The following is a 21,605-nucleotide window of genomic DNA, read 5'->3' as shown; positions in this document are numbered from 1 at the left end:
TGCTAGGCACATACTCTACCACTGTGCTATTCCCCCACCCCACATTTAGTTTGATAAATACTCACTCATCAGACCTTAACTGGGTGCTTTCTTTCTCCCTAGCCATAATGGACATAGTGAAGGGCTTTAAACATGTGGGAGATACCACCTCTTACTGTAAGAGCACTGTCTCATAAGGCAGTATCTCAGTCATCTACTACTGCCTAACAAACCACCCCAAACTCAGTGGCTTAAAATAACCATTTTATTGGTCATGGTGCTGCAGCTCAGGGATTTATCACGGGTGGCTTATCTCTGCTCCATTGACGTTTGTTGAGCTCACTCATGTGGCTGTGTTCACCTGGTTGGGAAAGGGAAGAGGTGGCCTCACTCACGTGTCTGTGGCCTTGCTGCTGGCTGTCACCAGGAGTGCCACGGTTCTCTCCCCTGTGTCCTCCCTTGCCACGTGGTCACTCGTCCTCAGGTCCTGTCTCTCCGTGTGACCTTCTCTCCAGGAGGATAGGCTGAGCTTCTTTACCTGGTATGTGGTTTCCCAGAGAGAGTGGGCCTAGGCCCAGACTGGCAGGGCAGTCACTCGTGAAGATTCTGTGGATCAGAACAAGTCACAGGGCAGCTCAGTTTCAAGTAGAGAGGAAATAGACTCTACCTCTTGATGGGAGGAGCAGTCCTATGCCTGCAGGTTTAGGAGGAGTTGTGGGTACCTGTCTTTGAAGAAAACCAACTCAGGAGTCTAAACAGTCACCTTAATCAATATAGATGAAAACAGGTGAACTATAATGAAGTTCAAGTTGAATGTGAGATGTCCAGCACACCCCACTTCTCCCCTGTTAGAACATGTGCTCCACGAGGGCAGGGATTTTTATGTTTGGTTCATTGCTTTATTCCCAGGCCTGAGAGCAGTGAGTGCCTGGCTTTGTGATGGAGGCTCAGTGAGTATCTGTTGAAGGAAGGACCGTGGAGATGGTGAAAGCAGTGGTGGAGGAATTGGTGTAGGACAGCTTCAGCAGAGAGGGCTTCAGAGACAGCGTGAATCTGGAGTCAAGTCTTGAAAAAGAGTGATAAACATGTGTCGGTGTCTTAGAGATGGGGAGACCACAGTTACTCACTCTTTAACAAACATTAATTGAGTGCCTGCCTATGCCAGATGTGAGAAAGAGGGAAAAGCCCGTCACTTGAGGAAGGGGATCCAACATCTCCTTGTATGGCATAGAGAAGAGAGGGGTCTTCCTGGGATGGGAGTAGAAGGCTTCAGCATGAGTGGGCTCAGATGGGTCTGAGAAAGGAGAGTGTGACTGAAGCATGACTGAAGCTGGGCTGAAGACACCACTAAAGAATGATGGATGGGGGGTGAGTGAGAAGGTTGGAGAGCTTGAAAATACCAACCTGCAGGATGTATTTACTAGATAAGTGATGGGGATCGCCTCCTCTAAGTACTGAAAGTGTTAATCACGTGATCAAAACTCAGTTTGAGAGAGTTTCTGATGATTTGGTGAAAAGAATTTTATATCAGTGATCAGGAGTGTGTCAATGGAAGGTCATTCATTATTAGGACAGGTGAATTAATTGACAGTGATTATTCACCTTACTATAGTTACATAGCTTTAGGAATTTACAAAGGTTATTGCCATATCCATGCCAGGGAGAAAAGCAAAAATACAAAATTATTAGTATGCAGTAGTATCTTCTTTTCCCCCCTCTGTCTGCCTCGGGGCAGGGATCTCTGCCCTTATCTGTGCTGAGTGAACCAGAAGAGGGGCAGATAAAGGAGTTAGAGGAGCATTTTTTCTCTGAGGAACAAAGGCTGACAGAGAGAGGACAAGGCAGGTTAGCTGGGGTGGAACTGGGGGAAGGCATCCCTGGCTCAATCCTCGAGAGGTGGGACTGCAGGGGATGGTGATGTGGGAAGGGCGTTTATAGTCCTGGTGCCCTGAGTTGTTAGGCCTCGTAAGAAGCCTCCTAGAAGGAATTGCTAGGATTTGTTTGGTGATTGTTTTAAGTTTCTTGTTTTGTTTTGCAGGGACAAGTTCTTTCTTGACAGTGTTGTTAATCGCTGTGCTGAAACTGGCGTCAAGATGGCCCAGTCTGTTGTGAACGTTAGCTTCTTTGGTTCAACATTAGGTAAATAGGAGTAATTTTCAAGTCCCCCTTCTCTGAGTAACTTCTGTCCATGTAGACAAGTAAACCACTGGCAACATGTCAGGATGAGAAGGGGAAACTTCCATTATCTTCTTGGTCATCTTGAATAGCTCCTGAAGAAAATTACTCACCATTCAGTAAGTAACTTTAGATAACATCTTATCTAAAAATTTAGCTGTGGTCTTTCATTTTCTTCCCTCTTTTTCTGAGGCTACCTTAGCAATTTTTTTTTTTTAATTGAGGCTTGCCTGGTATATGTCAGGGAAGAAAAAAATACGTGGATTCTTAGTTGAAGTGAGTTGTGACTAAGTACACTAAGAAGATGAAATGCTAAAGATACTTCGGGGTTTTGTTTAATATCCTCTTCGTTCATTTGTTAAACTCTGGGGTTCCTGGTTCACTGAAGGCAATTAGTGATGGTGTGAAGAGTGTCATTTAAAATGACAGTCGTGACAGTCCCTTACATTTCATGTCCATTGAGCTTTCAAGTAGACGGGGCACAAGGCCAGTCAGGGAGGTGAGGAGAGAACAAGTCCAACTCCCAGTCTAGAACACTCCACACCGACCGTTTATACTGGGGTTTATAATGCAGAGGAACAATCTTTAGTGTAATCTCGCTCCTCTTCCTAGCCCTTCCCCCTCTTTGATCTGTGAGGCGTGAGGGGGTGTCTCCATCCCTTCCTTAATGTGCAGAGCCTTGAATGGTTATTTGAGGGTGTGGAGCTTTAAAGTTCTTTGCAGAAATGTACCTTCTTCTTTCTTGTACCTCATCCTCCAGCCAAATGGACAACTTGCATTATTGTTGGAGAGTAAGACCAGATCGCCCTTTTCAAGACTGAGGTCTGTCAGGAAAGAAGAAAACTCTCCTCTACCCTTCTACGTTCTTCTGGCTGGTCTAAGAACTAAACTGACACTGAGGTGGGAAGCCCCATAAAAAAGGCTGGCAGGACCCCCAGGCAGGGCCACTACTCTCCTGCCAGCACCATCAGGTTCCCTGGCCCAGCGGTTCTATCCCACTTTTTGCCTCTGAAATGGCTTACTTCTAGGAAAGTGGAACTTACTCCTAAAATTCTATTGGTTCCCTGAGCTAACTCCTGATTGGTCCATTTGTAGTACTGTATTTGCACGGAGGTCACTCCTGATTGGTTCTCTCACTCCTGATTGGTCCATTTCCCTCACTCCTGATTGGTTATTTCTCTCTTGATCGGTCCATTTCTACAAAGCTTGTTCCTAATTAGTCAACGTTTGTTATACCTTATTTGCATATGATGTTGCAAAGTGTAAACTGGCAGCTGTGTAAACCTACAGATGGGGTCCAGAGCTTGGAGTGTTAACTCTTCTGGGCCCGCTGCTGTAATAAACCTGAGTTCTCCAACTCTCCGAGTGCTGCATGGTCTCTTGCCCAGATTCAGGTTGCTGTCACAACTGAGCTGTAACACACTTTTCTGCAACAACATGAGATAGATTAACAGGAGAAAATCAAATTTAACCTCATACATACGGGAATCCACACACTTGAGAGGGTCAGAGACAGAAAGGTAAAAGGAGGTATATGTGCCACCCTGAACTAAGGAACAGGATAGAGCCTGGGGCTTCCAAGGATGGGAGGGTCATTCAGAAGACAAGCAGAGCAGAGGTTTGGTAATTAGATGTTTGTTCTGCCATGGGGATGGGACCACTTAGACAAATTTTATTTCTGGTAATTACCTTTTCTGGGAAAAATCCCCAATTTAAATTCTTCTAGGTAGTTAAGAAAATGGCAGGTGTTTCTCTGGAAACTGCAGGGTCTCTGTTGCCTTCAGGTCAAACCAAGCCTCATGCAAAAGAAGCCCATTTGGCGGAGGCTGTTCTGAACCTCTTCAGAACCTGTTTTTTTATTTTGCATTGTGAGCCCAGGAAACTTTAATTTTGAAAGAATGTGTCTTTTTTCTTTACTTTGTCTCCCTCATGAAATCATTTCTAGCTAAACTGAATGGAAATAATTAATGGAAGAAAATAAAACTTACATTAAAATGGATTTTTGTTTTTATAAATTCTTTTGGATTACTTCTTCACTTCCTTTTTAAATTGTGGTATATGATCTCAGGATTTGAACTGTGACATCTAATTTTCTCCATTATGCTGATCTCCCACTTTTTTGTACTTGTTTTGCTCAACTCTTAGAATTTTGATTATGTTATCTCTTGAATTCCATTATGTAATAAAGCCATGCTAACTTGAAATCGTTGTAGTAGTGGGAAGGCCAGTCTAATTTAGATTAAAATCTTAAATACAGTATGTTTCAAGGAATGTTGTATTATCACTTTTGTCTATATACATGCATTAAAAACTTAAGTAATGTTACTTAGCATGCTTTGTAAGGAATGTGCAATTACCTGAGCCTTTGTTTTGGATGTAAATGGATACTTCTAAGTACCTGAGGCTACTCTGAAGGAATTCTTAATAGTTGAGCCAGTCACCCTTAAAGTCTTGGTTATACTCTTATTTAGTGAACATTTTATTTTTTTTTCTCATAGATAGGGTAAAGTACATTTAGCTCAGCTACATGAACTATTACATTATTAATAAGCAGAGTGGAGCTACTAGGACTTTTTTAAGAGAAACTCTACGATGCCCTCCATGTACCTGTGCATTTACATGGCCATTATACCTGCCATATACATACTGCTGTATGTACATCTGTAATCCCTGAGCAGAGCACGTATTTGTGGACAATAGAGGAAATGATTTTTGGGTGTAAACTAGACTAAGCTTTCTGAGGGCAGGAATCGTGTCCCTTGGCATTCCTCCTCCAAACTAAACATATTTGCCAAAGGCTTTGCTCTGGTACCCACTTTGGTGGAGGGGGGAGTCTTTATGAGGAGCAGCTCCAATTCCTTTCTGCCTTTCTGTTTGGGTGCTGTTGAATGGGGGGGAGTATGTGTCAGGGGGAGTGTGTGTCCAGGGGAAGGCAGGGAGGTTGGGCTGCGCACTGTCTACCTCCTTGTGAGTGGGAGTGTGATTCCTTGCCTGCCCCTGATCCTCTGGACTCGCCACATCATAACTACAGTAGTTAATAGCAAGGGCTTTAGTATCAGCCCTGAATTTGAACCTCAGTGCTGTCTTTTGCCAGCTGTGGGATCTATCTTTAACAGACCTAGTTAATCTCTCCAAACTTCAGTTTCCTGACCAAGAAAATGAGGATCATAATTACATCCTCACCAGATACATGTAGTCTAGGAAGGACTTTTCATTTGTTTGTTAGGGGTGAGGTAGCTAAGTTTACTTATTTATTTTTCAGAGAAGGTACTGGGGATTGAACCTAGGACCTTGTGCATGCCAAGCACATGCCCTACCACTTGAGCTATACCCTCCCCCCAAGGAAGGACTTCTGATAGTGGCAAACAGATGATTCTTGCCCTACAAATGGGTGGATCAGTTTATCTTCTACCTCGTACAACCAGCCTTTCTGAAAAAGACCTTTTCAACCAAAATTACATTTGGCCCTCTGCAACCACAGGATCAGCAGCTGTGGATGTAATCAACCTCAGATAGAAAATATTCATGGAAAACAAATTCCAGAAAGTTCCAAAAAGCAAAACTTGAATTTGCCTTAGGCCAGCAACTATTTATATGCATTCACATTGTATTAGGTATTATAAGTAATCAAGAGCTATTTTAAAGTATAGAGGAGGATAACGTGTAGGTTCTATGCAAATACTATGCCATTTTATGTAAAGGACTTGAGAATCCACAGATTTTGATTCCCATGGGGGTCCTGGAACCAATACCCCATGGATACTTGAGGATTATTTTTTAAATTTTGAAATGGTAGCCTTATTTTTTACAAATTAATTAAAATGTAAATATTTGAGGGGGAGGGTATAGCTCAGTGGTAGAGCTCATGCTCAGCATGCACAAGGTCTTGGGTTCAATCCCCAGTACCTCTATTAAAACAAACAACCAAATAACCTAATTACTCCCCCCAGAAAATGTAAATATTTTAATAAACTAAGATTTTTCAGCAATCAGATGATAGGTGTATGACTGATGTCCCAAGATGAAAAGCAAAATGTACAGCCAGACTGCAATGTGACTTGGACTATTAAATCAGCACCTGAGACTACTGTCCAGCTTTGTTCATGATGGTGCAGAGTCAAGTTCTCAAAAAGAGTTTGATTAGCCTAACTCAGTCTGAGAACTGATTCCTCTTCAAACATATCCTTCTTTTCCAGTCAGGGTCACAAGACACAAATGCACAAACCATGGGTGATGTCAGATGAGTGTGGGAGGCTATGATTGACATCTCTAGTATAGAAGTCATCCATTTCTAAACTCTAGGAGGGTCAAGAGCAGTATCTATTTCCTAAAGGTTGATAGAAAACATTGGTAGAAAAATGACCATTTAAAAAAAAAGATTGAATATTGATGATAGATAAAACCTTGAGAAGGGTGAGATCATCCAGGGAGAATGTAGATGGAGAAGGGCCAAGGACAGACTTCTAGGGAACCTTGAAATCCATGAGATGACAGTGGGAACAAGAAGAGGAACAAAAGAATTACCAAGAATGCAGAGCTATGTGATATTTCATATTAGAGGGTTTAAAGACAATGAAAATAATCAATAATGCTAATGGAGAGTTTTTATAAGAGAAGGTCTGAAAGCAGCTACATGTAAAAGAATGAAATTAGAACATTTTCTAACACCATGTACAAAAATAAATTCAAAATGGATTAAAGACCTAAATGTAAGACTGGAAAACATGAAACTCCTAGGAGAAAACACAGGCAAACACTCTTTGACATAAATCATAGCAATGTTTTTGGATCTGTCTCCTAAGGCAAAGGAAACAAAAGCAAAAATAAATAAATGGGGCCTAATTAAACTTAAACTTGCTTTTGCACAGCAAAGGAAACCAACAAAATGAAAAGACAATGTACTGATTTGAAGAAAATATTTGCAAATGATATGACTGATAAGGGGTTAATATCCAAAATACATAAATAGCTCATACAACTTAACATCAAAAAAAAAAAAAACTCAATTAAAACTTGGACAGAAGACCTGAATAGATATTTTTCCAAAGAAGGCATATAGATGGCCAATTGGCAGATGAAAAGATGCTCAACATTGTTAATCATTAGAGGAATGCAAACTAAAACCACCATCACCTCACATCTGCAGAATGGCTATCATCAAAAAGATCACAGATAACTAATGTTGTCAAACAAGTGTTGGTAGGAATGTAAATTGGTTCAGCCACTGTGGACAACAGTATGGAGGTTCCAAAAAAACTAAAATAGAACTACCATATGATCCAGCAATTCTATTTCCTGGGTACATAGCTGAAAAAAAAAAAAAGAAAGAAAGAAAAGAAAACACTAATTTGAAAAGATACTTGCACCTCATTGTTCATAGCAGCATTATTTACAATAGCCAAGACATGAAAGCAACTTAAGCGTCCATCAACTGATGAATGGATAAAGAAGATGTATACTTGGAATACTATTCAGCCAGAAAAAGAATGAAATTTTGTCATTTGCAACAACATGGATAGACTTGGAGGATATTATGCTAAGTGAAATAAGTCAGACAGAGAAAGACATATGACATCACATATAGGTAGAAACTGAAAAATAAAACAAACTAGTGAATATAACAAAAAAAAAGATTCACAGATATAGACAACAAACTAGTGGTTATCAGTGGGGAGATGGAAGTGGGGAGGGGCAAAATGGGGGCAAGGGATTAAGAGGTACAAACCACTACGTATAAAATAAGCTATGAGGATATATTGTACAGCACAGGGAATATAGCCAACATTATATATGGAGTATAACCTTTACAAACTATAATAACTATAAATGCAATATAACCTTTAAAATTTTTGAATCATGTTATATACTTGAAACTAATATAATATTGTACATCAATTATACCTCAATTTTTAAATAAATAAATAAGTATAGAAATAAATAAATGAAGGTCTGAAAGACAACCGATGGATTTGGCATTGGGTGGGGTCAGAGGCTAAACTGTAATGAGTGTACAATGAATGGAGAATAAGATAGAGACACAAGTGTTTATTATCTTATTCTAAAAAGAAGTCTGATTGAAAATGGGAGGAGAGAAATTAAAGAAAAATTAGAGGGGACCATTACATTAGTGGAGGATTTTAAAATTTTAATTAGGGTAAAAGTCTTGAGCATATTTGTCAGCTGAGGAGAAGGGGCCAACAGAGGATGAACTGAAGATGCTGGAGGAAAATGATAAATGAAACAAGAGTCTGTAGGAGGTCTGAAGGATCAAGGTCAAGAGTGCAGTTGGAGGCTTCAATTTTTTAAAAAAAATACATTGTTTAACATAGTCAGTTGATACAACTTTTATCTGTTCTTCTCTTCCCTTTGTCTTTTTCTTTTTTTTATGTTTAACTCAGCTTTGAGATGGGTAATGCATTCACATGATTCAACATTTTAAAAGGTCCAAAAGCGTAGGCACTGAAGTCTTCCTCCCACCACCACCCTACCCCTAGCTTCTTCTTTCTTTTTTTAATTTGTTTTTGGAGGGGAGCAGGTAACTAGGTTTGTTTGTTTGTTTTACTGGGGATTGAACCTAGGACCATATGCACGCTAGGCATGAACTCTACCATTGAACTATACCTCCCCCCCAACATCTTAATTCTTAATTCTTCTTCCCATAGACAACCAAATTCATGAGCTGCTTGTGAATCCTTCCAGAGATACTTTATGCATACACAAGCAAAAAATTATATATATATATATACACATACATACATATACACACACTCCCTTTTTTACACAAATGGAGGCATTTAATACATGTCATTCTTACTTTTGTTTTTTTTAACCTAACAATATATACAAGAAATATTTCCATAATAAGCATATAAGGTCTTTCCTCATTTTTCTGACTGCATTTTATTCCAGTCTCTTATTTAGGGAGGATGTATTTTTGGTGATTATAAACATTGCTGAAGTGTATTTGTTTTGTACATTGAACTGTGAAACATTTGCAGGATAAAGTCCTAGAATTGGAATAATTGGTTCAAAAGGTACATACATAGAAAATTTCAATCTGAAAGGAATGAAATCTTGCCATTTGCGACAACATGGTTGGACCTAGTAGGTATTAAGCCAAGTGAAATAATCAGACAGAGAAAGACAAAAATGATTTCACTTATATGTGAAACCTAAAAAACAAAAAGCAGAAACAGAGTCATAGATACAGAGAACAAACAGGTGGTTGCCAGAGGGGAGGGAGATAAGAGGAAGAAAGAAAGTGAGGGAGATTAAGGGGTACAAACTTCCAGCTACAAAATACATGAGTCACAGGTATGAGATGTACAGTGTTGGGAATATAGCCAATAATTAAATAACATCTTTATATGGTGACAGATGGTAATTAGAATTACTGTGTTGATCATTTTGAAATGTATAGAAATATCGAATCACTATGCTGTTTAACAGGAACTAACATAGTGCTGTAGGTCAATTATACTTCAAAAATAAACAAACAAACTCACAGAAAAAGAGACCAGATTTGTGGTTATCAGATGTGAGAGGGGAGAATAGATGAAGGGAGCCAAAAGGTATAAACTTTCAGATATAAGATAAATAAGTCCTAGGGATGTAATGTACAACATAATAAATATAACTAACATTACTCTGTTATATATGAAAGTTATTAAGAGAGTAAGTCCTGAGTTCTCATTACAAGGAAAAAAATATTTTCTATTTTTAAAATTTGTATCTATATGAGCTGATGGATATTCACTAAATTTATTGTGATAATTGTTTCATGATGTATTTAAGTCAAATCATTATGTTGTATACCTTAAATTTATACAGTGCTGTATGTCAATTACATCTCAATAAAACTGGAAGACAAAAAGAAAAAGGACAGCAAGGGAAGGGCTGTCCTCAGAGAAGAGCCCAGTTTAGGTAAGGCAGGAGGTAGAGAGAACCAAGATAAGGAAGGAAGTTAAGGAAGTATGCTCATTCTAGAAAGAGAGAATACCAGAGGGGTCAGTGAAAAGTTTTTGAGAGAGAGAGAAGCAATTCGATGATGAGTGGAGTAAAAGAATCACAAAGCAAGATGGGGATGGGACTAAGTGAGGATACAGGGAAACTCTGAGCCAGGTGAAGTCAAATGGGAGAAGTTGGGAGAAGCTGATGCAAGGTATGGATCCTCTAACCAGAAAAAAATATATATTTATCTATACATGCAAGTGTTGCATGCAATCTCAGATAGGTCACAACTCCACAGATACCCAACTTTTTAAAGTAAACTTTTTGTTGAAGTATAACATACAAATAATTGGTGTCCTGCTCAAAGTGTACGAACATCCCTGTGTTACCAGAAACCAGATCAAGAAGCAGAACATCACCTGCTCCCCAGAAGCCCCACCTCAAGTCCTCTTTAAGTCACTAACCAACCACAAAGGTAGACACTATCCTGACTTCTATAGCCATAGATCAGTTTGACGTATTTCTGAATTTTATATAAATAAAATCATACACTATGCATTCTTATAAGTCTAGTTTCTTCACTCATTATGTTTGTGAGGGCCATCCATGTTGGTGTGTATGGTTGCAGTTCATTCATTCTCATCTCTAAATCATATTCCTCTATATGATGTATGACAATTTATCCGTTGTGCAATCCATAAAAATTTGGGTTTTTCCTAGTTTGGGAGTATTACAAACAGTGCTGCTATGAACACTGTTGAACATGCCTTTTGGTGAACATTTATACACATTCTGTTGGTTATATTCCTAAGAATGGATTTCCCAGGTCATAGGTTCAGCTCTAGTAGATAACAGGTCTTATCTTTTTGACAAGGAACAAGGAAAACAGGGATACAAGGGAAGTGGAATTCATACAAGGTTTCAGTCTGAATTCTAGCTTAAAGTTATATAAGATGTTTTGCACTGATCACTTATCAACACTGAGAGCAAAATAAAACAACAATAAGCAAAGACTTGATGAATAAACCCAAAGGGAGATTTTTTAAAAATTTTTTGTGGGGGTAGAATTATGTTTTTATTTACCTTTTGATGGAGGTACTGGGGATTGAACCCAGAACCCTGTGCATGCTAGGCACACACTCTACCACTGAGCTATACCCTCCTCTCCTTCAAAGTGAGATTCTTTGAGAAGATTAATAAAACTTCTATCAAGTCAAGAAAAAAATAGAAAATAGAAAATTTTAAGAAACATTAATTACCAAAATTGACTCAGGAATACTTAGAAGAGTTGATGAGACCAAAACTATTGAAGACACTCAACAATCAACTTAGAGAATTCTCTCTCAAAAAAATACACTGGGAGGGAGGGAATAGCTCAGCAGTAGAGTGTGTGATTAGCATGCAGGAGGTCCTGGGTTCAATCCCTAGTACCTCCCTTAAAAATAATAAATTAAATAAAAACTTAATTATCTCCCCCACCAAAGACTGATTAAAAAATTAATTAATTAATTAAAAAACTCACTAGGATCTGACATTTTTCACAGTCACCTGTTTTTGTGAGATCTTCAAAGAATATGAATTCCTATGCTATTTAATCTGCTTTACGACATAGAAAAAGATTGAAAGTTTCTCCAATAACTTTATATAACTAGTAAAATCATAATACCAAAACTTGACAAGGTATAAATAAGAAAACTACAACCCAATTTTTCATATGACTAGAGATGCAAAAGAAAGAAAATCCTAAGTAAATTATAAAGAGAACCCAATTCTGTATTAAAAGAAGACACTCTGGATAAATTAGTATTAGTCTAAGAGTGGTTGGATACCAAGAAATCCACTAAAATAATGCATCTCATATATAATTCAGCATTTGTCAGAAATCTTTAAAATAGGTATACAAAGCCTTTGACCAACAGTTCCACTTCTAGGATTCTATCCTAAGAAAATATTAACAGTTCTGCCAAAGGTTTCACCACAAGGCTATTCCTTAGTGTTGTCTGTATCAACAACAAAGACAAAAACAGAAACAACTTAAAATGTTCAATAATATAATATTGGGTCAGTTAAGCTATGCTGTACATATGATATACATATGACAATAAAAATAATATACAGCCATTAAAAATAATGTGGTGGAAAAGCCTTTAATAACACACACACAAAAATCCATGCCAGGAAAATGCAATATGGCCTCCTGTAGGTTAAAAAATGCACTTCAAAATTTCATGCGAGCTATCTGCATTTTCCAGATTCTTTTGTAATTATCATTTATAACATAGTGATAAGGATGTGAAACAACAATTTTAAAAATGCCCGTTTCTTGTTTGTGATTGGGGGTGAACTATCAGAGAATCACCTTGGCATTCACTTTAGGAACAGAAAGTCCTCAATCATATTTCTCTACCAGCTGGCTGACACCACTCAGGCCTCTCCCTGGATCACAGGACTCAGGCCTCCTACTTCTTGCCCATCTGTCAAACTTTACACAGGATCTCATCCAGTCCACCCTGGCATTTGATACCAGACCCACCCACCTAAAATACCACTGTCCCCTGTCACTTCCCTGCTGCAGAACTTTCAGTAGCTCCTCCATCCTCCCTAGCTTTCCAATTCAGGGCTCCAGAGCCTGATTCAATGTAGCTGTCAGATCTTATTTCTCAGGGACCCCTCCACAGCACACCTCCTTGGCATCTGCAGTCAGGACCATCACCAACCCACACACACCTGCCCCTTCCAGCCTCCACATATTTGACTCTGCTGCTCTCCCTTCCAGCAGTGCCTTTCGTCCCCTTCTCCCCACGTCTCTGCCTAGTAAATAGTCCTAACTCTCCTTCAAGGCTTAACTCAAATGCCCTTTCTTTCATGAAGACTATCCCAGCTCACACCCCTGACCATAAATGGCCCTAAAGGTCTGAACCACATTTGAACATCTGAAGTAACAGGCAACCAGACAGTCTGGTTTACAAGGCCTTGTGGACTCATCTTCCTCATGAGGTCCCCTACCTGCTGCCTTCCTGCCTAATTCCAGCAGCCCTCACACCAGTCCATACTCCTCAGAGGATGGACACTGGCAGATCACCCCCAGAGAGGGGCAGAGATTCCATCTCTCCCCTTTGTGAGTTTCGCTCAATGAGTCCTGGTTGCATGAGGACCCACCTCTCCTATGATGACTGACCCCAGAAGTGTCCACTCCCTGGGGACTGTGACTTTATCTGGTCTTATCAAATCATTGATAAACATTGACTGAGCCACTGAAGTTTTGCTCCAGAAGATGAGGATTTTGTCTGTCAGGAAGATCTACTCATGGGAGCTCAGAAAAATTAGGAAGCCCGTTTTGGGATAATCATGATAAGAGTAAATATTAAATGAGCACTTACTTCGTGCCAGCATCACTTTTACATGCCTTGTCTCATTGAATCACAACAATATGGAGATGTATATTCCACTATCATTCCCATTATAGAGGAGGAAACTGAAACTTTAAAAAGCTAAGTAACCATAAAATTACTATAGGACCCAGCAATTCCACTCCTAGGTATACAGCCCCCAAGATTGAAAACAAGGACCCAAACAGATACACGTACACCCATGCCCATAACCACATTATTCACGGTAGCCAAAGGTAGAAACAACCTAAGTGTCCACCAACTGATGAATGGATAGACAAAACGTAGTTTATCCATATACTAGAACATTATTCAGTCATAAAAAGGAATGAAGTTCTGATACACACTACAACATGGATGAACCTGGAAAACATTATTCTAAGTGAAATAAGCCAGTCACAGAAGACTCAATGTTACATGATTCCACTTATGTGAAATAGGCATCAAAGTAGATTAGAAGTTACTAGGGGTGGGGGGAGGGGGAAAGGGGAGTTATTGCTTAATGGGTACACATTCTGTTTGGGGTGATGAAAAGTTTTGGAAGTAGATAGTAGTGACAGTTGGACAATACTATATATTTAACATATTTATATTTTAATTTATATTTAACACTACTGAATTATACACTTAAAATGGTAAATTTTATGTTATGTCTATTTGAGCATAATAAACCTTTAAAAAATAAAAAAGATCATATAGCTAGAAAGTGGTCCTTAGAATTTGAGCCCAAACTTATCCGACTCTAGGGCCCAGGCTCTCAACTCTAGGACTTCACTCCCCCTGGAAAAAAAAAAAGCAAATCAGAAGTCAGCAGAGGTGGGTTCTTGTCATCACCACCTTGTGTGACCTTATCCAAGCCTGACCTTTGAAGGCCTTACTTTCTTCAGCTGTTAAGATTCGATAAATAAGACTGGACAGAATATCTCTGGCAATCCCTGCTAGTTATAACACTACCGACTGTGCCAGGTGTCCATAGATTGAGAATTTATAACATGGAAAGCCCCAAGCCTTGATTCTGACCCAGATACCACTTGCCTCTGACACACTCTGGAGACACTGATGGACAAGGAACAAGAGGGAGGGATCAGCAGTCTGCCCCTTATCCAGCCCCTCCCCTAGGGTTTACCCTGGAGTCAAGCCAGCTCTTGAGGAGGCCTCTACTCCTCTCCTCATTCTGGGAGAGGGCTCAGGCTTGGCTGAGTTCCAGGATAAACTTCCACAAGGCAAGTGATAACATAAAGTCAAGGTGAAGATCTGGGCAGCCTTAAAAAGGACTCCTTGCACCCTAAAGTGACTGAAGCCACTCCACAGCTGTCTGTCCTGCCTGCCACCCAGCCACTATGTGGGTATTCTTGGCTCTCTTGATGCTCACCCTCGCCTATTTATTTAGGCCCAAGAACAAGGGCCCTCGTGCCAAGTACCCCAAGAGCCTCCCATCCCTGCCCCTGGTGGGCAGCCTGCCGTTCCTCCCCAGACATGGCCACCAGCATGTGAACTTCTTCAAGCTGCAGGGAAAGTATGGCCCCATCTATTCCTTCCGTATCGGTTCCAAGACGACAGTGGTGATCGGCAACTACCAGCTGGCCAAGGAGGTGCTTCTCAAGAAGGGCAAGGAATTCTCTGGGAGGCCCAAATTGGTAAGCAGTACCCATCACCCCTCCTCTCTTACCACCCCCGGGGATCTTCAGCTCTTCAGCCAAGACTATGCCTGGAATGACCCTTCCAGCTCCAATAACCTGTGATTCTTCCAAAAACAGACTAGCGGGGAGGTGGGCGGGGAGCAGCCCCTTGCGCTCCACCTAGCTTCTAAACTAGGCAGGAAGACTTAAAGGAAGACCTCATTTTCTGGGCTTCCCAGGAGGTGGGGTGGGGTGGGAGTGGTGGTTGGAGGGGACCAGGGAGCCCTCACAACAGTCCTCTCACCCCTGAACTGGATGATGATCTCTCTGAGCCTAGATGGTCATAATTAACTGACAGAGCGCATGTAAAGTTCTTAGCCCAGTGCCCAGTGCAGTAAGTGCTCAATAAATAGCCTTTATGAATGCTATTCTTCCTGTGGAAGATGGGGATCGTGATGGCTGTCCTTCTTGGAAAAGTGTGAGGGAGAGGTACCCTGACTCTCCGAGGGCTGGGGTTGTTACTCCCTGGGGATCTTCCTTGCTGCTCCAGCTCCCTGTGGGGCTGACTCGTGGTAGAACTTTGAGAGAGGATCCTGGGGATGGTCCAGCCTACTGAGCTTTCTGTGTTGCACCTGGGGGAGGACAGGTGTGGGAGCTCCCCATCCAGGAACTCTACCAGTGCCCAGTCCCAGCCCTCGGCTGCTGCATACTCCCTTGAACATCCCAGGCAGGGCCCCATCCCCATCCCTGCTCATCTTCGATCAGACCAAGGGTTGCCTCATTTTTTCTTGGACCAGACAGTCAGGTGTCACCTCCAACTTGGCTGAGCTCTTCTCTTCAAGGCAAAGAGGAAGAAGGCATGTAGTCAGGTGGGGCTTGCAGATCAAAGTGTAGAAGTAGGGGTGCTGGGACCTTTATGGTTTTGGGGGTGCCTCTGGGAAAAGGCAGAATGGCCCATGTCCAGACTGGGTGGACAAGACAGCTGCACTCTCCAGATGTGACCCTGGGGTGGACACACAGTCTGGCAATGGAAGGGTAAACTAAATGGGGCTGAGCTGCTGTGCCGTTAGAAGCCCCTCAACCCTGGAGGGCCCAGGGAAAGGCAGGCGTCTGGGCTGTCCTCAGTCTCTGCAAGCCTGCCTGCCCCTGCTCCCTGGACAGGCACAATTCAGAGCATGCATCTCCTCCACGGCTGCCTTCCCCTGGTCAGAAACTGATGAGGAGAGGCCCAGAGGTCACCCTGACACTGAACTGAATCCTGGGACCCCTACATTCTACTTTGGGGTTCTTTCTTTCTCCTCGCTCTCGCTCTGATGGAGCTGGGAGTAAAGGGGCCTTAGGCCCTGTCCTACCAAGGCCTTACGGTCACGGGGCAGTGGAGCAGGGATGCCTTACATGGAGGCCAGCATGGCAGGTACCTGCCTGCTTCCTCAGGAAAGGGACCGGGTGCAGGAGGCCCGGGGCAAGGGCAGGTGGATGGCGTCTGATTCTTGTGTTCTTTCCCACTTTCCAAAGTTGACTCTAGACATCCTATCAGAAAATCAAAAGGGCATTGCCTTCGCCGACCACGGTACCCACTGGCAGCTTCATCGGAAGCTGGCGCTGAGCACCTTTGCCCTGTTCAAGGATGGCAACCTGAAGCTGGAGAAGATCAGTGAGTGCCTGGCTGCCTGGGGGCTGCTGGAGGCAGGGAGGGTTGGGGAGGGGAGATGGTGATGGGTGAGTCCACCTAGTGTCTGTTTGGTTACTGCTGCCATCTAGTGGACATCTGCTCTCGGTCCTCAGCTAAAATGGACCCGGGAGGGATGGGGTGAAGGTGCTGCTCAATTCCTGTGCTCACACCTCTCTCTCCCTTCAGTTAATCAGGAAGTCAGTATACTGTGTGATTTCCTGACCACCAAGGATGGGCAGTCCGTTGATTTGTCCAGGTCACTCTCTCAGGCGGTGATCAACATAATCTGCTTTATCTGCTTCAACTACTCCTTCAAGAATGGGGACCCTGCAGTGCACGCATTGCAGGATTTCAATGACAGGATCCTGGAGGTTCTGAGCAAGACAGCTTTGGCCGACATGTTTCCAGCGGCTAGGGTGAGGATGTGGCCAGTACCTTCCTCCCTACCCCCAACCCCCCGGCAGATCCCAGCAGACCCTGACTGTGTCCCCAGTCCTTTTTCTAACAGTTCAGCTTCAGACCCATCTTTTTCCTGACCATCTCAGCCACAATGACCGCTGCCTCCTCTGACTCTTAAAAGATTGCCACTTCTCTACTTAAAAAGGTTTAACTTTTAAATCAGGCATTTTAATACTCACGATTGTGGCTCTCATATATTTACCAATTGCCGTGTGCCGGTACTAGCACTCCACATGCATTAATCATGCATTCCCCTTAGAGGTGAGTTTCATTATCCCCAAACAGATGAGAAGACGGGCTTCAAAAAGCTAAGGAACTTATCCAAGGCTTCAGACTCCAGTCTATCTTACTACTAAGTAAACCCTCAATCAGTGCTGGATGTTTGAATGGGGAAGGGGAAGTGGAGGCAACTCCCATCTCCCTTGTTTGTAATTGTCCTAGTTGTCACTGATGGTCCCATTCCAGGTCCCAGTCCTGCCTTCCATTCCAGCTGAAGGTTGGGATTGGAGTGGGAACTGTCCAGAGACAGAAAAGTAGGATTTGACATTTCTACTTTGCAGATTCTCCCCAACAAAACCTTGGAAGATATGAAGAAGTGTGTTAACATGAGAAATGAATTGATGAGAGGAATCTTCGAAAAGTGTAAGGTAGGTGATGGAGCAGAAGAGATGATGAGTTAGGTTGAAAGTGTCATGAGAGCTGGGTTGGGTCCACTTTGGACACTATAGGATTCCCAGCACCTAGCAGAGAGCCTGGCACACAGTAGGTGCGCAATAAAAACTGATGTGACTAATGAATAGGGGTGGCAAAGGGAAGAACTGAAGAGAATCCTAGAAGGGACCCATCCACCCTCCAAATTTACAGAGGGCCTCATGCTTCCTCCTACTTCCGCAAGCTCGTAGGTCCTGACCAGCCTCACTCCACTCTCTCACTTCCAAATGGAAGAAGCCTTTATATCCGCGGTCTGGAATGAGAATATGGCAGGGGGTTGCAGATGGGGCTCCTTTCTCATCACTGCCTCCCAATCTCACCCAACCAGAAGAACTTCACCGGTGACTCTATCACTAACATGATGGACATACTGATTCAAGCCAAGGTGAACGCAGACAGTGCTGGCTTGGAACAGGACTCAAAGCTGCTTTCAGATAGACATATTATCGCCACCATAACAGACATCTTTGGGGCCGGTGTAGAGACCAGCACCTCTGTGATAAAGTGGATTGTGGCCTTCCTGCTACACTATCCTTCGGTGAGCTTCTCCCTACCCTAGCCTTCCCAACCACTCTTGACCTCAGCCAGACTCACCTCTGGCTCCAGAGAGAGGGAGGAGCAATACCCTCAGGACTTCTTTGCAGGGTGACTGGGCTACTGCGCCCCCTACCCAAGCAGTGGTTGGTTCTGTTCCTAGGGTGGAGCTGCTCCATCTTCTGGAAGTGAAGCCTGGGCTGTAAAGCCATCACTGGGAAGGGTCTGGGCCAGTTCTTCTGGATGTAACAGGGTTCTTTCAAGCCTTTGCTTCCCTTGGAGTTAAACACCCTGGTAATATCCATCCTGTTTTGACTGTCAGTTGAAGAAGAGGATCCAGGATGATATTGACCAGAATATAGGTTTCAACCGCACACCAAAAGTTAGTGACCGGAACCGCCTTGTCCTGCTGGAGGCCACCATCCGAGAGGTGCTTCGACTCCGGCCTGTGTCCCCTACGCTCATCCCCCACAAGGCTATCGTTGATTCCAGGTGTGCCTTCCCTCCCAATTACATCCAACCCTGTGATGCATTCAGTGCTGCTTTTCAGCCTACCTGGTCCCTCCTCCATTACTCTACCCCTCTGGCTTGCTGGTCAACCTATAGTCAACCACTGACTATCATCCTACACTACTGACCAATGTATCTATCACCCACTGACACCCACTGACTAATCCACAGATCTACCTGACCTCCCTCAGAAGCTGCCTGCTGCCCTGGAGACATGTGGTCTGGGATGAAAGACCCGGGTGCTCTATTCTCCAACCCAGTCCAATAGCCACAATACACACACACACACACACACACACGCGCGCACACACACACACCAGCTCAAAATGCATGCCCACGTGCCCTGACACACATGTCCACAAGTGTTGATACATAAGTGTTTGTCAGGAAGAGAGGGCTGGAGGAGGGTTAGATTCATATTCTATCTGGCAGAAGCTGAGAAAAAGATGAGGGAGTGGGCATGACAGAGCAATGGGCTCTTTTCTCTGGGGTGGGAGTCCACAGAGGCTTGGGGCTGAGCAGGTGGGAAAGGACAATATTCCAGACCCTCGTTTCCTCTCCCTCTCTGGGACAGCATCGGCGAGCTTGCCATTGACAAGGGTACAGATGTTGTCGTCAATTTGTGGGCACTGCATCACAATGAGAAGGAGTGGCACCGGCCCGACCTGTTCATGCCAGGTGAGTCCCTGTTGTGCCCTGCTCCTGGGTCACACAGCCAGCCTGGTGACCTGTGCCCCACCACTCCAGCTCCAAGCTTGCCTTTAGAACACTCCTGACTCCAACTGCATGCACCTGTTGACATTCCCATCCTACCCTAGACTTACCCAGATGCTTTACAGCTAGTTTTCTCACTTTCTCCTTCCACCAACTGCAAAGCTCCTCCTCTAAGAAGCCCTCTAGGCATATGTCTCCTCTGAAGTCCACCCCCTCTCCCCTTGGCTAGTGGCATTTTCATCTGTTACTACACCTTCTTTCCATCCTTCCTGAATATTTCATCTCCTCTAAGGGCTACCTGAGAGCAGGGCTGTATCTCTTCTCAGGCTGGAGCTCCCCCAAGTAAGGCTGTCCAAATTCTCAGATGGGGGCTCTTGGGGCAGGATCTCTCTACTCCTCTACTCCCCTACTCCCTGCCTGGCCCCTGGCTGATGCCTCCCCATGTCCACAGAGCGCTTCTTGGACCCCACTGGGAACCAGCTCATCTCGCCGACATCAAGCTACTTGCCCTTTGGAACAGGACCCCGCTCCTGCGTAGGTGAGATGCTAGCCCGCCAGGAGATCTTCCTCTTCATGGCTGGGTTGCTGCAGAGGTTCGACCTGGAGATCCCGGATGATGGACAGCTACCCTCTCTGGAGGGCAAACCCAGTTTAGTTTTTCAGATCCATCCTTTCAAAGTGAAAATCAAGGTGCGCCAGTCCTGGAAGGAAGCCCAGGCAGAGGGTAACAACCCCTGACTACCCTGCGTGGCCCCACAGCACAGAATTAGAGGTGTTACCCCACTTCCCCACCATTCCTTCCTCCTCCCCACCCACTCTGCCCTCTTTTCCAGCCTGTAGCCCTGGCAGCGATGTACATAAACAGTTTTTCTTCAGAAGATATCTGAGCAGTTCATTTGTTTGTTTGTTCACTCATTCTTTTAACACGTATTTTATCGAGTATCTACTATGTGCCACTCACTCACTGTCCCTAGTTCCTCAGGCTTCCTGGTCTCATGAAGCTTACCTTCTAGGGAGGGCTGAGCATTTTGGAGACTCCTGAGTGCTTTGAGGTCAGTTATACTGGGTGTGGTGATGTGAGGGGGAATAGCAGGGCTAGGGGTAGCCACTGTGAACCAATGACTGGGGAAGGTATGAAGACCTGGGGAAAGGTGTCCCATGCTAGGGGAGCAGCAGGTGAGAAGTTGTCAAGGTAGGTGAGGTCATTCGGTCTGGAGCAGAGTTAATGAAGGAAGAGCGGTTCCTGGTGAGGTCAGACTGGAGACAGGGCCGGGTCCCACTGAACCTTTGTGAGTAGCAGGAAGGAGTTTAGGTTTCTATTTCAAGTAGGGGAGGAAGTCACTGGAGGATTTACACATTTAAGTGGAAAGGTCTGGTTTATATTTTTTAAAGATCATCCTGGTTGCTGAGAGGAAATTGGTTTACAGAGGGATGAGAGTTGGGGGGGGGCGGTGAGGAGGAGGTTGTGCTGGTCCCAGGCAGCAAGATGATGGTGGCATAGACCCTGGCAACAACGATGGAGACAAGAAGTGGTGGGATTCAGTATACACTGTGAAAGTAGATCAGCAGCTCTTGTCTGCTTTGATCCAGACAGTCATTGGCACGTGTCCCTCAAAGGCTTGATTTTTGGGGAGTGTATGTAATCCACGAACTCCATCCACCACTACCCATCCCTCTTGCCTTGGTCCCCAAAGATTGCTAGGTCTCCTTTTCCTCATCCTGTACTGGCGTAAACACCACCAGGAAAGGGCTTCCATGGCAGCCTTCTGCTGAAGCACCCAGGCTCTGCCCCTACTCCCCACTCCAAATCCCCAGGATGTCTGTAAATGCCTCATTAGAAAATGGAGCCTCGACTTCTTCAAACCTTAAAACTGGCATCTTTAAACCTTGGCC

General features: G+C 43.5%; 1 protein-coding gene across 1 annotated transcript; it reads left to right on the top strand.

Annotated features, from left to right (window-relative positions):
* Nucleotides 1-14,819: 14,819 nt before the first annotated feature.
* LOC105095024 (steroid 17-alpha-hydroxylase/17,20 lyase) lies at nucleotides 14,820-20,592 on the top strand. The gene is made up of 8 exons (XM_010987136.3): nucleotides 14,820-15,130; nucleotides 16,628-16,766; nucleotides 16,971-17,200; nucleotides 17,804-17,890; nucleotides 18,283-18,492; nucleotides 18,811-18,980; nucleotides 19,573-19,676; nucleotides 20,164-20,592. Exons 1-8 carry the CDS (start codon nucleotides 14,834-14,836, stop codon nucleotides 20,448-20,450), a joined length of 1,524 nt encoding a protein of 507 aa, XP_010985438.1. The 5' UTR covers nucleotides 14,820-14,833; the 3' UTR covers nucleotides 20,451-20,592.
* The last annotated feature ends 1,013 nt before the right edge of the window (nucleotides 20,593-21,605 follow it).

This window comes from Camelus dromedarius, chromosome 8 (assembly GCF_036321535.1).
Source record: "Camelus dromedarius isolate mCamDro1 chromosome 8, mCamDro1.pat, whole genome shotgun sequence".
In the NCBI taxonomy this organism is placed as follows: domain Eukaryota; kingdom Metazoa; phylum Chordata; class Mammalia; order Artiodactyla; family Camelidae; genus Camelus; species Camelus dromedarius.
This window is presented reverse-complemented; position numbering and strand designations above follow the sequence as displayed.

Excerpts from the sequence above, each read along its gene's own strand:
- LOC105095024 (XM_010987136.3), top strand. The coding sequence starts at position 14,834 with ATGTGGGTATTCTTGGCTCTCTTGATGCTCACCCTCGCCTATTTATTT. Across the intron at positions 16,767-16,970 it reads CCTGAAGCTGGAGAAGATCA|TTAATCAGGAAGTCAGTATA; the intron begins GTGAGTGCCTGG and ends CTCTCCCTTCAG. Across the intron at positions 18,981-19,572 it reads AAGGCTATCGTTGATTCCAG|CATCGGCGAGCTTGCCATTG; the intron begins GTGTGCCTTCCC and ends TCTCTGGGACAG.